Source organism: Scyliorhinus canicula, chromosome 7 (assembly GCF_902713615.1).
Source record: "Scyliorhinus canicula chromosome 7, sScyCan1.1, whole genome shotgun sequence".
In the NCBI taxonomy this organism is placed as follows: Eukaryota; Metazoa; Chordata; class Chondrichthyes; order Carcharhiniformes; family Scyliorhinidae; genus Scyliorhinus; species Scyliorhinus canicula.
Window position 1 is genome coordinate 10,466,759 of NC_052152.1, and position 18,567 is coordinate 10,485,325.

At 45.6% G+C, this 18,567-nt stretch overlaps 1 protein-coding gene across 2 annotated transcripts in view; it reads left to right on the plus strand.

Annotated features, from left to right (window-relative positions):
- Positions 1-18,567, plus strand: part of cxadr (CXADR Ig-like cell adhesion molecule) — a 102,660-nt gene that overhangs the window by 52,213 nt on the left and 31,880 nt on the right. For both annotated transcript variants that reach the window (XM_038801381.1, XM_038801379.1), the window contains exons 2-3: positions 14,152-14,318; positions 17,514-17,718. In XM_038801381.1, the coding sequence (XP_038657309.1) occupies positions 14,152-14,318; positions 17,514-17,718 (372 nt within the window). The remainder of the gene's footprint in view (positions 1-14,151; positions 14,319-17,513; positions 17,719-18,567) is intronic.

Below are 18,567 nucleotides of genomic sequence, written 5' to 3' on the forward strand. Positions count from 1 at the left end.
AAGTTACTAAGAAATTATGGGAAAAAAGCAGGTCGATATAGTTAGGATCCAGATCAGCCACAATCTCTCTGTGTGGGGAAACAGGCTTGAGGGACAAACAGCCCCCTCCTGTTCCGATGTCATTCCCTTCCTCCTCCATTTATCCCGTTAATGTGACACAAAATTTCCCACCCCACTGGGAATGAGGTGAGATTTTGCTCACAAGCTCCAAGGCCACAATGGGACCGTCGGGAAAGTCCCAGGAATGGCTCCAAGGCCTGATTCTAATTTATATACCTGATCCTTGGTTTGCTGAGAGGAGAGGGGACCGAACACGATTCACACAGATACCCTTAGTGTCTGTCATGAGTGTGCCTGATTGTTCCCGGTCTTCAGTTCCCTGGGAGGGAAGGGGAATGAACCTTCAAGTGACCTCACTTGTGCCAGGATCACATCAACCAATAGGAATTTTTTTTTAAATTTAGAGAATGGGCCGGGATCGAACCCGGGTCCTCGGCTCCATGAGGCAGCAGTGCTAACCACTGTGCCACCGTGCCGCCCAATAGGAATTCTGATTGGAAGATTCTGGTCCTGCTAAAGCCACCCCCCCCCCCCCACCTCTCTTTCCCAAGTCTGAGTCATTAAAATGGAGTCATACCCGGAAAATGTTTGTGAATGACTGAAGTTCATGGTATTCCGCTGAGGTGTTCCTCCTCTGCACAGGTGAAAATGCCATTCCAGAGTAATTAAGTGTCATGCGGTTGGTTGCATGGTTGATCTGACTCTTGAGTCAGATCAACAACTTGAGTTTGAACTGCAAGTACTTTTACATGCAAGGTTGCAAGATGAAGGGGGAAAATATTTAATGAATGTTACAGAACTCTTCAGCTCATTTTCTTGGCACCTCATCAGGTCAGCTATTCCTGGTTCTCCAAATGTGGAAATGAAACATCCACACACAATCTGGAGGTCGCAGCCTTCACCCCTCCAGTGTTAGATCACTTTGTTAATGTGCTGAAGGGAGTTCTATGCATGGAAAATAAAGAACTTCGTGTGGCGCATATTATGATAGCTGGAAATGCCGTATTGCATGGATTTGAAGTGTAGTCATTGCTATAAAGTGGGAATCCTGGCAGCCATTTTAGACCTAACAGCTCCCACAAACAACAATTTTCATAGAATTTACAGTGCAGAAGGAGGCTATTCAGCCCATCGAGTCTGCACCGGCTCTTTGAAAGAGCACCCTACTCAAGGTCAACACCTCCACCCTATCCCCATTAACCCAGTAACCCCACCCAACACGAAGGGCAATTTTGGACACTAAGGGCAATTTATCATGGCCAATCCCCCTAACCTGCACATCTTTGGACTGTGGAAGGAAACCGGAGCACCCGGAGGAAACCCACACACACACGGGGAGGATGTGCAGACTCCGCGCAGACAGTGACCCAAGCCGGAATCGAACCTGGGACCCTGGAGCTGTGAAGCAATTGCGCTATCCACAATGCTACCGTGCTGCCCACGGTATTTGATAGTGACCAGATTGAAAAACAATAAAGTGGTGATGGTTGCGGGATAAATATTGGCCAGTGGAATCGAGGGAAGTTCACCCACACTTCCAAGTAGTGTCATGGTATCTTTTACATCCAGTCGAGGCAGCAGACAGGACCCTAGTTTACTGCGGAGGTCAGCATTTAAGTTGACCATTCTAGCCTCAAAGCCCATCCAAAATGGGTGGTGGACGTGACCCCAAGTATCAAAGTGCATTGTTGATTATGGATGTGAGTGGGTACCATCTTTGTCATTCACCACATGGGGTCTGCTTCAGTGAGGGAATGTTACATATTCCTCTCATCAATGTCTGATTGATTCTTTGAACCCAGTTATAAGTAAAATATCCACTTGTTGAGTGAAAAATCGTGGCCGACTATTAATGCCAAGTGTAGCATGTTGTGGTTGATGGATTGGGGGAGGTTATGGTTGACTTGTATTCCAAATATATGCAAAATCAAGGTTTTGGGGGTGCCAAAGTAATTGGGTCATTGTATACACCGGGTTGATCTACACTCTTCCAGGCAAGTAAACTCTCATCAGAAAGACCATAAGACATAGGAGCAGAATTAGGCCACTTGGCCCATCGAGACTGCTCCGCCATTCAATCATGGCTGATATTTTCTCATCCCCATTCTCCTGCCTTCTCCCCATAACCCCTGATCCCCTTATTAATCAATAACCTACCTAACTCTGTCTTAAAGACACTCAGTGAATTGGCCTCCATAGCCTTCTGCGGCAAAGAGTTCCACAGATTCACCACCCTTTGGCTGAAGAAAATCCTCCTCATCTCTGTTTTAAAGGATTATCCCTTTAGTCTGAGATGGTGTCCTCCTGGTTCTAGTTTTTCCTACAAGTGGAAACATCCTCTCCACGTCCACTCTATTCAGGCCTTGCAGTATCTTGTACGTTTCAATAAGACCCCCTCTCATCCTTCTAAACTCGAATGAGTACAGACCCAGTGTCCTCAAACATTCCTCATACGACAAGTTCTTCATTCCAGGGATCGTTCTTGTGAACCTCCTCTGGACCCTTTCCAAGGCCAGCACATCCTTCCTTAGATATGGGGCCCATAAATTCTCACAATACTCCAAATAGGGTCTGACCAGAGCCTTGTACAGCCTCGGAAGTACATCCCTGGTCTTGTATTCTAGCCCTCTTGACATGAATGCTAACGTTGCATTTGCCTTCTTAACTGCCGACTGAACCTGCACATTAACCTTAAGACAATGGGCACCTCTATCTGCCTCCCCTATATGTAAAGAGGAATCCATGTTCCCACATGAATTAGCTGCTGGAAGTGTACAGGTGGAACTATCTTTTAATCTGAAGTGCATAGTAGGTCAGTCTGATGAGCAAGAATCTATAAATCAGTAAAGGTCTTCAGGTTGCAAAATCTTTTATATATTAAGGCAGTGTTTTTTCGAATATTTACCCCTGGGACTCACTTTTACCAACCAGCCGATCATCGCGACCCACGCCAGCCGACCTTTGCGACACTGCATTTTCACTTACCTTTATGTAACAGGTGAACTTGCTTGGTCCTCATGATCCCACTCCAATCAGGTTCACAGGAGGAGAGGGCAATGCTAACATCAGTTGCAGAGTTCGGCCAGTTCCTTTGTGAAGTCTTCATCTTCGTGAGGATGGAAAATCCATCCTCGTAAATGTAGATCATTGTGAAGGGCAAAAGCAACAAAATGCTTGTTTTACCCAGCTCTGGTTACTGCTCGCAGACGTTACTCCTGAATGCTGACAACCTTATGGACTTGTGACGTGTTCTCATTGTGCTGTTACAGGTGGGACGCAGAAGTTCTTTCTCTTCATTGGGAGTCAGCTGCAAATTAAGAATTGGCACTGGGGTCTCAAACTCATCTCATCCACCTCTTCTCTTACTAAATCTGAAATGTCTCCTCTGGAAAGTAGCAACAAAAATTGTTGATCAGCACAGCTAGATGTGGCTGAATAAGGCTTGCCAGTCTATGGACAGTTCCCGTACTAACATCTTTTCTTTGATGTGGCGTAGCAGTGTGTGGAACGTATAATACTTTTGGCTTTGTACTCGCACTTGCCAAAGTTTCAATGACTTTCGGAAAGCATCTATTTCTTCATAGTGCCTAAAGTAATAATAATAATAATCATTATTTGTGTCACAATCAGGCTTACATTAACATTGCAATGAAATTACTGTGAAAATCCCTTAGTCGCCACATTCTGGCGCATGTTCGGGTACATTGAGCGAGAATTCAATGTCCAATTCACCGAACAAGCACGTCTTACGGGATTTGTGGAAGGAAACCGGAGCACCTGGAGGAAACCCACGCAGACGATTCTAAATGAACTGAACTGCAAATTGCAAGGGAAAGATGGCACGGTAACACAATGGTTAGCACTGTTACTGCACAGCGGCAGATACCTGGGTTCGATTCCCGGCTTGGATCTCTGTCTGTGCGGAGTCTGCACGTTCTCCCTGTGTCTGCGTGGGTTTCCTCCGGGTGCTCCAGTTTCCTCCCACAAGTCCCGAAAGACGTGCTTGTTAGGTGAATTGGACATTCTGAATTCTCCCTCGGTATACCCGAACAGGCGCCGGAATGTGGCAACTTGGGAATTTTCACAGTAACTTCATTGCAGTGTTAATGTAAGCCTACTTGTGACAATAATAAAGATTATCATAATACCCAGACTGATGCAGTGGGTTGGGGAAAGCATGTAAAATGAGTGGATCCTGGAAACAATAACCTTTTAAAAGAAATTGCAACAACAGTCTGTTGAAGAACATTTTGTCAAACAATAGCAATAATGACACTAATTGGACAGCAAAGAGCAGGCACAGATATAATGGCCAAATAGCTTCCCTTTGTGCTGTATGTTTCTGATTGACTGACTGCATGTAGTGGAAGAAGGAACTTGATTAAGATAATGAAGGAGTGAGATATTGGATGAATTCTAAGATGAGGATAAAAATTGAAGCAAACTACTGCAGAGATTAAACTTAAAGCCTGCCGTTTTATTCCAAACCATGAGGTTGTTTGTTCTGATGTCCCCTCCTCTAAATTTGCTCCATTATCATGTGTTTAATTTGGATTGTGGGGTAGTTCATTGGCTCACTTGCTCCCCTATGCTTATGTTGGTAAAATCGCTTTATAGAATTTACAGTGCAGAAGGAGGCCACTCGGCCCATCGTGTTTGCACCGGCCCTTGGAAAGCCCACGCCACGATCCCATCCCCGTAACCCAGTAACTCCCACCCCCCACCTTTTTGGATACTAAGGGCAATTTTTCATGGCCAATCCACCTAACCTGCACACCTTTGGACTGTGGGAGGAAACCGGAGTACCCGGAGGAAACCCACGCAGACACCGGGAGAACATGCAGACTCCGCACAGACAGTGACCCAAGCCGGGACCGAACCTGGGACTCTGGAACTGTGCTAAACACTGGGCTACCGTGCTGCTTTGTTTGTAGGTCTCTAATTCCGTTGGGATAACATTTCATAACGCTAGTCATGGTGCGCTGTCTGGCTGGAGACTGATCGTCATCAAATCTTCATTTTCATTTAAAAAAAAGATCTGTGGATAGAAAGGCCCAAAGTGACGTCCTAACGCTAACATTGTCTGGGTCAAAATCCTGGAATGATCTGACAGCACCACAGGGGTACCTTCACCAGACAGAACGCGGACATTCAAGAAAGTTTCCTGGCACCACCACCTCACGGAGCAACTCGTGTTGAACAAAAATGCTGGCCCTGCCAGAAGCATTTTTAAAATCTGCTCTTGGGATGTGCCAGCGTTTGTTGTCTGTCCTTAATTGCCCTTGAACTGGATGTCCATTGCTCAGCCATTTCAGTGGGGGGGGGGCAGTTAAAGAGTCAACCACGTCGCTGTGTGGGTTGGGAGTCACATGTAGGCCAGACCAGGTAAGGGTGGCAGATTTCCTTCCTTGCAGGACATTGATGAACCAGATGGGTTTTTGTGACAATCGGCAATGCTCTTTCATGGTCATCATTAGAATTTTAATCCCAACTTTTTTTTAAATTGAATTCAAATTTCACCAGCTGCCATGGGGGGGATTTGAACCGGGTACCCCAGACCCTAACCTGGGTCTCTGGATTATTAGTTCAGTGACAATACCACTACCCCCTCCCCCCCCCCATCCACACCCTGAGGCTGAATTTGGAGAACATTCCTCACGCGTCTGATTCTTGCCAGGAACTCCCCTGCCTGATTACCTGACGATGGTGCTCCTACTGCCCTATTCTCGTTTTTTTTGGCAGGAGCTTATCCTCTGTGTGTTTGTACAAGATGGAGCTGTTCCAGGTTCTTTATTTCTGTTACATCTCGGCATCCTTGGCATTTAAAGGCCTTATTGGGGTCGGCATGAATCAACTTCACCCATTTCCCCAGTTGTCGCCCCGGCTGTTTCATTTCTCTGAAAATGTCTCACCTTTGCTGAAATTTGGTGCTTGACTACATTGTGTTTTTTTTTTGTTTTACCCCTCTGCGTTTATCCTCCTCCAAGCTTTGAAGTGTTTCTGACACTAAGTAATCTGGAACTGCCTGCAAGTAAAGCACATGTTGCCTTGGGCTGCAATGCTTTATATGGGCAAAACCAGTGAGAAAGTAGTTGGCAGCTCCACTTTGCTTCTCCCTCAAGATTCTTTTTCCGTTCTTGAAAGGTGGAAGAAAAGAAGTACCATTATTTAGCTGCACTCGCGTCGGCTTCTGATGTGTGGGTCACTTGGCAGCTCCAGGAACCTGCAAGTGAAGTTTTTTTTTAAATTTAGAGTACCCAATTATTTTTATTTTTTTTCCCCAATTAAGGGGCAATTTAGCATGGCCATTCCGCCTAACCTGCACATCTCTGGGTTGTGGGGGCAAAACCCAGGCAGACACGGGGAGAATGTGCAAACACCATACGGACAGTGACCCAGGGCCGGGATTCGAACCTGGGTCCTCAGCGCCTTAGGCAGCAATGCTAACCCCTGTGCCACCGTGCTGCCCTACCTGCAAGTGAAGTTGTCAGGAAGTGCCAAGCTTGGCACCACGGGAAATCTTGTAGAAACGGTTCTTCTGACTGCCTTACGTGGAGCTTACCCGTTTCAGTCTTCCTCGTTGCGGACTTTTTCACTGCCTGCACCTGTCTCGAAGCAACATAAAAAGTAGCACTTTACCCGAGGTGTTTGAATCATAGAAACAGAAGGAGGCCATTCTTCCCATTGTGCTTGGTCTTTGAAAGCTCACCTGTACTTGGAGTCACACGCAATTTTATGTCTGTAACCCTTCAAGTTCCTCATTCCTGCCCAACTCTTTTTTTAAAAATTGCTAATCGAACCCTCTTCTACCATCTTTGCAGGTAGAGGATCTCCAATCCTGACAACTTGGTGAAAACTATCCTCCTCTCCCTTCTACTTCTTTCACCAATTATTTTAAATCCATGACGTAGATTATTGGTCCACTGACCAGAGAGAAATCGTCTTTCTTTGCCTTTGTATCAACGTGAAAGCCTTCAGTTGGGGTCATATTTTAACCTTTTCTGTTCCGAGGAGAACGATACTAGCTTAGGCATCCCCGATTCTCGGCGTGAGGCTTGGTTCTTAGATGTGGAAATATTCTAGTGTTTGCTTCACATTTGTTGATCGGAACAGCATCTAAACAAGTTACAGGGTAGGCATGTTGTTCTTGGGCATGGTCCCGCCAACCCCCCTCCCACCACCCCATCTTTTTAGAGAGAGATAGAATTCTGCAGGTGTTGGAAATTTGAAATACAAACAGAAAATGCTGAATAAACTCGCAGGTCTGGCAGCATCTGTGGAGAGGAACAGTTAACATTTTGGATCTGAATGATCTATCTGCAGTTCTTTGTTTTCTATTACTGACACATGACTATCTGATATCAGTAGTACATCATTCACATCGTACATCAACATATCCCATCTGTTGACCATTTATATGAAAATGAAAATCGCTTATTGTCACGAGTAGGCTTCAAAGAAGTTACTGTGAAAAGCCCCTAGTCGCCACATTCCGGTGCCTGTCCGGGGAGGCTGGAACGGGAATCCTCTACATCCTCTACAGTATCCTCTACATCTTAGACCATAAGACATAGGAGCAGAATTAGGCCACTTGGCCCATCAAGTCTTCTCCGCCATCCAATCATGGCTGATGCTTTTCTTATGAAGTTTCTGTCAAGTTGCTACCCAAAATTGTCCACCATGTTCCTGGGCTGCAATTCCTCCTCTGAACGGTGAGCTATACTGATAGGGAGTGTGGGGCAGAGGTGGGGCTGCAATTTTGTCATCCCAGTTCTCTGAATCATACTTCCTACATACACACAATTATTAGAATTGAGCAATTACCTGACCTGAGTAAGGCGTCAGCTGTTGCTCAGTGGGTAGCAGTCACGTTTCTAAGGCAGAAGATTTACGTCCCACTGCAGGGGCTGAATCGGTTGACCCAGGTGAAATTTCATGGGATGCATCATCTTGAGGAAGAGAGGTTAAGCTGAGGCCCTGCCTCCAAACTTGGGTCTGCGTACTCAGTGCAAGAAGAGCTCTCCTCCATTTCTTGACTAACTCATATTCTTCGACCAACATCACTGAAACAGATTATCTGTCCAGTATTGCTGTGCTGTCTGTAGGAGTTTGCTGTGTGCAAACTGAATATGTTTTTTTAGCATTGCAACAGTGACTACAGAGCAAAAGTGGCTGTAAGATGCTTTGCAATGACCTGAGGTTGTGAACGGCATTGCAAAAAATACAGGACAATGCTTACTCTAAATTGCAATTGCATTATCATAATAATCATAATCTTTATTAGTGTCACAAGTAGGCTTACATCAACACTGCAATGAAGTTACTGTGAAAATCCCCTAGGCGCAACACTCCGGCGATGGTTCGGGTACACTAAAGGAGAAGTCAGAATGTCTAATTCATGTAACAAGCATGTCTTATGGGACTTGTGGGAGGAAACCGGAGCACCCGGAGGAAACCCACGCAGACACAGGGAGAGCATGCAGACTCCGCACAGACAGTGACCCAAGCCGGGAATCGAACCTGGGATCCTGGCGCGGTGAAGCAACCGTGCGAACGACTGTGCTACTATGCCACCCACATTATACAAGCAACAGAAGATATTTCTGTAATAATATCAGAAATACATTGGGATTTATTTGAATCCTTCCATTGTTTCCGTGCTGCATTTTAAATTCTGCCCTCCTGTGTGTTGGTTCAGCAGTTGGTGTTTGGCTGATGCTGCGCACACACTAGGAACAAGAGTGGGCCATGTTATGTCTGTCAAAAGGAAGGAGTCCACACCACGTTGCAAGGTTAGACAGGAGGTTTATTTCCATGTACAGCAGAGCCCAAGCGAGTGCTAGGCAACCGAGTGAATCGGTTTTATACCAGAAGCCTCAGGTAGCTCCGTCCTTTTCACGAGAGAGTGTGTACTCACCTAGGGATCCTGGGGAGACCAGATCCCCGACGCCATAGGCTTCAGCAGGGCCTAGGTTATGACAGGCCATTCAGCCCTTCGAGCTTGTCCTGCCATTTCATGAGACCATGGCAGATCTGTGGCCTAAGGCAGCCCGGTAGCATAGTGGTTAGCACAGTTGCTTCACAGCTCCAGGGTCCCAGGTTTGATTCCCGGCTTGGGTCACTGTCTGTGCAGAGTCTGCACGTTCTCCCCGTGTCTGCGTGGGTTTCCTCCGGGCGCTCCGGTTTCCTCCCACAGTCCAAAGATGTGCAGGGGTAGGTGGATTGGCCATGATAAATTGCCCTTGGGTTAGGTGGGGTTGCTGGGTTACGGGGATAGGGTGGAGCAGTGAGCTTAAGTGGTGTGCTCTTTCCAAGAGCCGGTGTAGACATGATGGGCCGAATGGCCTCCTTCTGCACTGTAAATTCTAGGATCCCAACTCCAGATATCTGCCTTTGGCCCATATCCGTTAACAAAAACAAAACACACTGATTTCCTTTTTTCCCCTCAGCTCCCAACATGGTCGAATCATTTGCCTTCACCTCCGCTCAATCTGCAAATTTTTTTTTTTTTTTTTTTTAGAACAGTACAGCACAGAACAGGCCCTTCGGCCCTCGATGTTGTGCCGAGCAATGATCACCCCACTCAAGCCCACGCATCCACCCTATACCAGTAACCCAACAACCCCCATTAACCTTATTTTTTAGGACACTAAGGGCAATTTAGCCTGGCCAATCCACCTAACCTGCACATCTTTGGACTGTGGGAGGAAAACGGAGCACCCGGAGGAAACCCACGCACACACGGGGAGGACGTGCAGACTCCACACAGACAGTGACCCAGCCGGGAATCGAACCTGGGACCCTGGAGCTGTGAAGCATTGATGCTAACCACCATGCTACCGTGAGGCCCCTAGATTAGTAGCAAGTTAGAAGGTTGGACCGAATATTTTTTTAAAATGCGAAGCACAACTAATGGAATCATTAGGGAGAAATCGGAGTGATAGAATGCTAGCTGGAAAGAAAAAATAACAAATACTAAAAGTTCCTACAAGCACATAAAAAGGAAAAAAGTAAATCAAGTGAATGTTGGCCCTCCAGAGAGACCGTCAAGGGAATTACTAATGGAAAATAAGGAAATGCTGGTTGATTTGAACAGATATTTAGCATCTGTCTTCACTTGTAAAGGTTGCGAACGGCGTCCCTGAAATAATTGTGAATCAATCGGTGAAAGGGAATTTAAAGCAGTTACATCCCCAGAAAAAGAAAAAAATATTAGAACTAAAAGTTCATCAATTGATCACTAGACAGCTCCTGATAGACTTCATCCTAATGTCTTAGAATAAGTGGCTGCTGAAATATTAGATAGATTGGTTTTAATTTTCCAAAATTTCTTCAATTCGGAGAGGACCCATCAGATTGGAAAATAGTGATGTAACTCCTCCATCAAAGAAAGGAAGGAGACAGGAAAGAGGAAACTACAGCTCACTTAGTCTAATATCTAATAGCGAAGAAATTTTTTTTTAGAGTGCCCAATTCTTTTTTTTCCCAATTAAGGGGCAATTTAGCGTGGCCAATGCACATGCCCTGCACATCTTTAGGTAGTGAGGGTGAGCTCCACGCAGACACTGGGAGAATGTGCGAATGGTAGAACCTATTATTAACTTAGAAACATAGAAAATTAGAGCAGGAGAAGGCCTTTCGGCCCTTCGAGCCATTCATTATGATCATGGCTGATCATCCAACTCAGTAGCCTAATCCCGCTTTCCCCCCATATCCTTTGACCCCCCTTTGCCCCAAGTGATAAATATAACTGCTTCTTGAAAACATACAACATTTTGGCCTCAACTATTCCACAGGCTGAACTCTCTCTGGGTGAAGAAATTTCTCCTCATTTCTGTCCTAGGTCTAGCCTGTCCTCAGACTGTGAACGCTGGTTCTGAAGACACCCACCATCAAGAACATCCTTCCTGCATCTACCTCGTCTAGTCCTGTTAGAATTTTATGGGTTTCGGGCAGCAGGGCGGCGGAGTGGTTAGCACTGCTGCCCATCACACTGAGGACCCAAGTTCGATCCCGGCCCCAGGTCACTGTCTGTGTGGAGTTTGCGCACACTCCCCGTGACTGCGTGGGTTTCACCCCTACAACCCAAAAAGATGTGCATGGTAGGTGGATTGGCCATGCTAAATTGCTCCTTAATTGGAAAAATATAATTGGGTACTCTAAATTTCTATTTAAAAAAAAATTAATTTTTAAAAATAGATTTCTATGAGATCCTCATTCTTCTGAACTCCATCTCAGGCATCAGTCTGATAAACCTTTGCTGCACTCTCCCCATAGCAAGAACATCCTTCCTCAGTTAAGGAGACCAAACTGGGACATGCTACTCCAGGTGTGGCCTCACCAAGGCCCTGTATAATTGCAGCAAGGCATTCCTGCTCCTGTACTCTTGCTATGAAGGCAAGCATACCATTTGCCGCCTGCTGCACCTGCACGCTTACCTTCAGTGACTGGTGTATGAGGACACCCAGGTCTCGCTGCACGTTCCCCTCTCCTAATTTATAGCCATGCAGATAATAGTCTGCTTTCTCATTTAAAAAAAACAATTAATTTGGAGTACACATTTTTTTTTTCCAATTTAAGGGGCAATTTAGCGTGGTCAGTCCACCTACCCTGCACATCTTTGGGTTATGGGGTGAGACCCACGCAGACACGGGGAGAATGTGCAAACTCCATATGGACAGGGGGCCAGGATCAAACCCAGGTCCTCAGTGCCATGAGGCAGCTGTGTTAACCACTGCACCACCAAGCCGCCATTGTAGCATATTATCTGAATGGAGAGGGATCGCAGAAGTCTGAGGGACAGAAGGATCTGGGTTCCTGGTACATGAATCACAAAAAAGTAATTTGCTGGTGCAGTGCGCGATTAGGAAGGCAAATGGAATTTATGACAATGAATAGGAATGAAATATGAAAGTGGGGATATTTTAAATTGGTGAGATCATATCTGTGCAGATTTTGTCTCCAGATTTCAGAAAGGACAGAATTGCATTAGAAGGGGTTCAGAGAAGGATCACTCGACTGATTCCCAGGATGGGTGTGTTATCTCGCGAGGAATGTTGGACTGGTTAGGCCTGTATTCAGTGGAATTTGGAAGAATGAGATGTAATCTTATTGAAATATGCAGGATCTTTGAGAACTTGATGGGTGGATGCCGGTTTCCCCTTGTGGCAGGGGCTGGCACTGTGGGGGGTGGGGGCAATTTAAAAATCAGGGGTATTCCATTTAAGGTGGAGATGAAGAGAATATTTTCATGAGTCTGTGGATTTCTTCCCTCCACTCCCCTCTATAACTTATGTTTCTCCCGCCCGTACCCCACTGTGTTGGGCTGGAGATGACAAGAACATAACAGCATAACAGATCAATTCTATTTGCAAACACTCCTGTGAAGTGACATTTTTCTATGTTCAAGTTTCTAAAAATGTAAGTTGTTTACGGTGGTGCTCGGGAAGTATCATTGTAAAGTGAAGCCTGTTGCCTTTTTACCTTGTGATAACTTTTGAAATCTGGGGTTTCTTTACATTGAGATGTATATGTACCACCATTAGGACGCAGTGCATAGCACAACACATTATTTGTGTAGTCACATCCCCTTGCCTTCACAACAGAGAGTGGATTTGTGTAAAACGCTGAGGGCAGAAGCGTGCCAGTCACGAGGAGGTGGGTGTGAAAGCATACTTGGTCAAAATGGCGTTGTAAGAAAGTGTGGCAGGGAGAATGTAAAATTGTTCATAAGACAATAAGATACACGAGCAGAATTCGGCCCATCGAGTCTGCTCCGCCATTCGATCATGGCTGATATTCTTCTCACCCCCATTCTCCTGCCTCCCGCCATAACCCATGATCCTGATCCCCTTATTAATAAAGAAACAATCTATCTCTGTCTTAAAGACACTCAGTGACTTGGCTTCCACAGCCTTCTGTGGCAATGAGTTCCACAGATTCACCACCCTCTGGCTGAAGAAATTCCTCCTCACCTCTGTTTTAAAAGATCCTACAAGTGGAAACATCCTCTCCACGCCCACTCTATCCAGGCCTTTCAGTATTCTGCAAGATAAGATCCCCTCTCATCCTTCTAAATTCCATTGAGTACAGACCCAGAGTCCCCAACCGCTCCTCATACGACAAGCCCTTCATTCCAGGGACCCAGATCCTTCTGTCCCTCAGACTGGACCGCTTCCAAGGCCAGCACATCCTTCCTGAGACATAGGGCCCAAAACAGCTCACAGTATTCCAAATGGTGTCCAACCAGAGACTTGTATGGCCTCAGCAGTACATCCCTGCTCTCGTATTCTACAGTCTGAAAACTGATCTATGCTCACTGTGCTTGATTGGTTGAACCTGGTTGTGGACTCTGGAAAAGGAAGCAGACGTCGCCGCAGCGTCGGGCAACCTGGGCTAGTGAGTGGGCCATGTGAGTGGCCCTCCTTCATCTCATTGGGCCACGAGATTGAAATGGGGATTGCTCGCTCACCAGGATCCCAGGAAAAAGATTAAATACATGGCAAATTCTTCATAAGTTACAGAAAATGTTTAAACGTTTATACATTAATAGAATCATCATCTCCAAATGGTAAAAACAAAAATAAAATCAAACTTTGGACGTACGGTTGGTCAATGTTGTGTGCATTCAGTACTTACTGCCTTGCTTTACGCACGTATCACTTCAATCATAGAGGGAGGGAAAAAAGACTATGAGGATGAAAATCAGCAGAATGTGGCAACCCAGTCTGTGGGCAGCAGGCAGCAAAATATGATGTGGGCCACACTCGGAACCCAGATGGTCTGCATGCGACCAGCACTGAGCTATTAGAAGCTGAGCTGTAAACATGAGTGTAGACTCTTGTGATTACAGCGATACCTTAGAATTTCCTCTAAGGGCTTGGAAGACAGATGTGTGTGTGTGTGTAAGGGTGCCAAAGAGTGTGCCTGGTACTCTGAGCTCTTGTGTAGAATGGCTATGTGCCAGTGTGTTCCTGCTGCCAGCTCACAATCCGGTGTGGGGAGACGTTGAAGAGCGAAAGCCAGCGACGTGCCCCGTGATAATCCCAGCTTCACAGCGGATAGTTGATGTCACTTTATTTTGTGTTGCAGGTTGGTCGCAGGGTTTGGAAATCCTCCCGGCGCCAGAAACCGTGAAGGCAGGCGACGGAGACAGCGTGATGTTGCCATGCCGGTTCAGGGTGACCAGCGCCGACATCGGGCCGTTGGATATTGAGTGGTCACGCACTCCCTCCAATCTAGTAGATTCACCAATAATTGTGGGTACCAAACCTGAGATTTGACCATCCAAAAGTTATGAATTGAGGTGGGGTAATTGGTTGGTATTTTAAAACCGGCGTTGTCAACCTGCCAACTCGCCCAGAAGACCTGAGTTTAGATCATTCTGAGAATACTACTTGAGTGTCAGGATTGCGTCTGTGCGCGCTCGTTTCTTTCTCTTTGCTTGCTTCTGTACTCTTGTCCTGGTGTTTGTGTTTTGCACACCATTGCTTTCTTTCTGTGCAGGCACTTTGTGTCTGTCCTGTGCTCTTTCTGTCTCTTCCTTCCTCATGGTTAGTTCACCCTTCTCTCTTGTCAGGCAGAATGTTCTCTGCATATAGAAGATGATTACATTGAAAGGTTGGATTCTGAGGGGAGTGATGGGGCTGATGCTGAAGAGTCCACTGAAGTGGATTATAATTGTAGCCCGAGTTTGAACTATTATAAGGGTCCAGGAGTCTCTCTTCAAACACTGTATTTTCTGAAAGCGGGAAGATACAAGAGAGGTTAGTTCTTATAATGCATGCAGAAGACTACAAGAGACATTATACTTTACCAAGTCTATTAGAGAGCTAATTAACACTGAGCATTAAGTGCTAGAACCCCCACTTAAAAACCATAGTTCTACTGCAGAGTTCAATAGAACTTAAGTGGGGTGCTCTTTCGAAGGGCCAGTGCAGATTCGATGGGCCGAATGTCCTCCTTCGGCACTTTAGAATCTATGAAAAATGTAATAATACAATGCCACAGCTTTTTAAGAATACTCATCAGTACTCAACAGTCATTTTTTTTTTTTACCTGGATCCCCTAATGAATCAGTTATTGGGGCAGTTCAATACAAAAGCTGCCTGTTTCATGACATCCAAGCCCTCGACAACAGGAGAAATGTTGAGCCGGCGCTCCCAGTGCCCTTCTACAATAATTCTGATTTTCTGACAGGGAATGGGAATAGTTGTACCTTTCTAAACGAGATGACATCACTCTTTAGCAGCAATTGCTGTTGCCGCTTTGATTAACTCCTCCTCTTGGATGTGTCCTTTTAATCCACTATTATTTACTTGTCAAAATGTTTTAATTATGCATGGGCACCACGTTCTTAAATATGTCCTGTTTGCATCTAATTGTTTCTATTTTTTATAGAAATGATTTTAAACTTTTAATAGTGGAATAGATGGGGCAGCATGGTGGTGCAGTGGTTAGCACTGCTGCCATACGGCGCTGAGGTTCCAGGTTCGATCCCAGCTCTGGGTCACTGTCCATGTGGAGTTTGCACGTTCTCCCTGTGTTTGCGTGGGGGGTTTCGCCCCCACAGCCAAAGATGTGCAGGCTAGGTGGATTGGCCACGCTAAATTGCCCCTTAATTGGGAAAAATGAATTGGGTACTCTAAATTTATTAGAAGAAAAATAGTGTAATAGATCTTTTAAAAGTCTGATTTCCTAATTTGCTGAGGTACGTTCTAAGGCTGCCTTCTGCATTGATAAGGAGAGGCAATACCGTCTTAAAACCTTTCAATGTTCCTTTGAAAATGAGTTCAGAGTTTTTTCTTATCGTTCCTTCGTGGAAAGAGAACTTGAAAGGCTTCGGTGTTACTTTATGCATCGTACAGACGTCTATTTAACAGCTGTTGAAACCAATGTTGTTGGCCAGTGCTGCCCATGTGTATAGAACATAGAACAATAGAACATTGCAGCGCAGTACAGGCCCTTCGGCCCTCGATTAGGTGTCGACCTGTGAAACCCCTCTAAAGCCCATCAACACTATTCCCTAATCATCCATATGTTTATCCAATGACCATTTAAATGCCCTTAATGTTGGCAAGTCCACTACTGTTGCAGGCAGGGCATTCCATGCCCTTACTACTCTCTGAGTAAAGAACTTACCTCTGACATCTGTCCTATATCTATCTCCCCTCAATTTAAAGCTGTCCCCTCGTGCTGGACCATCCGAGGAAAGCTCTCACTGTCCACCCTATCTAATCATCTGATCATCTTGTATGTCTCAATTAAGTCACCTCTTAACCTTCTCTCTAACGAAAACAGCCTCAAGTCCCTCAGCCTTTCCTCATAAGATCTTCCCTCCATACCAGGCAACATCCTGGTAAATCTCCTCTGCACCCTTTCTAATGCTTCCACATCCTTCCTATAATGTGGCGACCAGAACTGCACGCAATACTCCAAATGCAGCCGCACCAGAGTTTTGTACAGCTGCAACATGACCTCATGGGTCCGAAACGCAATCCCTCTACCAATAAAAGGTAACACACCGTGCGCCTGCTTAATAACCCTATCAACCTGGGTGGCAACTTTCAGGGATCTATGTACATGGACACCGAGATCTCTGCTCATCCACACTACCAAGAATCTTACCATTAGCCCAGTACTTTGTATTCCTGTTACTCCTTCTAAAATTAATCACCTCACACTTTTCTGCATCAAACTCCATTTGCCACCTCTCAGCCCAGCTCTGCAGCTTATCTATGTCCCTCTGTAACCTGCAACATCCTTCCGCACTGTCCACAACTCCACCGACTTTAGTGTCATCCCCAAATTTACTCACCCATCCTTCTACGCCCTCCTCCAGGTCATTTATAAAAATAACAAACAAACAAAGAGTATGCTTCAAGGCTTCTGGGTAAAATTGGCCGTACATGAATGTGTGCCCACTTTACAATATCCCAAATACTTATGTATTAATGTATTTCCTTCACACAACATGGGGTCATGATCTCTGGATAAGGGGTTAACTTTGAGATAAGGAGGCATTTCATCACGCGGTTGTGAATTACTTTGGAACTTCCTGTCGCAGGAAACTATGGATGCTCAGTGGTTGAGTATATTAAAGATGGAGTGATAGATTTTTGGACTCCGAAGGGAATTGAGGAAATCTGGATAAGTGGAGTTGATAAAGAAGATCAACCATATTTTAACGGATGGTGGAAAAGGCCTGAGGGGCCATTTCACCTACTCTTATTTCTTGTGTTCTTAACACCACGGAACCCACATGCTCTCCATCTTCCATCATCCGGAGCGATTCAAGCTCTTAATGGTGAAAGAAAATGCAGCATTGTTCTTGTGTTCTGAAGGCAACAGGAAGATATAATTTCTTCAGCGCTGTTCCAGCTATGTTGGTGAATTTGTCTCTGTCTAATTGATTCAACTGGGCTGCTTAATGACTGTGTTTTCCAATAAAACAGATCATTGACTATTCGGGTGACAGGGTCTACGAAACACAGCTTGACGATATGAAAGGTCGCGTGCACTTCAGCTCCTCGGATCCTAAAACAGGCGACGCTTCACTCAACATCACCAGGTTGAAAAGCATGGACTCTGGAAGGTACCATTGCAAAGTGAAGAAGTCTCCCGGCTCAAAGACCATATCGATCAAGCTGAACGTTATGGGTAAGGGAGTTGACTGTTGAATGCTTTGCCAGTCATAGGCAACAAAACCTTGTCCTGATGATTGGAGGATGTTCATTGGCTCTTCATTTAGCATGACACTTAAAGTGAAAATGTCCGGTGCAAGATCCCGCCAAGATAGGAAAGATCAGGCGATGAACTAAATGGGGAAGGTTGTGAGCAGGTGAAAGCATTGTGGTGATTGTAAGAATATAATGATAGTGGGTGGGTGAGAGGATTAATGTGGGCTGTGGATGTTGGCAAGTAGAAGAATGGTTGCAGTGCGAGGCCGCAGAGGATTGGGGTGAGCGTGTTGAGGGCCATATGTTTCCTTGAAGGGACTGCTCCTTGTGGCACATGATCGTGATAGAAAAGGCAATTGTTTCATAGAACCTGCAGCTCCTGCCTCCCTCTCATTGTTGGGTTTCTAAACTCTAGAAACCGTGCGAAGAAGACAGAGAATCTTCAGTAGGCTCTTACTTTCAATACCATATTTCAGTTATGTCTCCCACTGGTGCCCCAATATCTACCACTATTAAAATAGTAACCTGGGTGGCACGTTCCTCAATGAGCTCTTCAATCAGTTCTCCCTCCTATCTAGGGGGTGCAATTTACATTAACATTGCAATGAAGTTCCTGTGAAAAGCCCCTGGTCGCCACATTCCGACGCCTGTTGGGGTGCACAGGGAGAATTCAGAATGTGCAAATTACCTAACAGCATGTCTTTCAAGACTTGTGGGAGGAAACCGGAGTGCCCGGAGGAAACCCATGCAGACACGGGGAGAATGTGCAGACTCTGCACAGACAGTGATCCAAGCCTGGGACCCTGGAGCTGTGAAGCAACAATGCTAA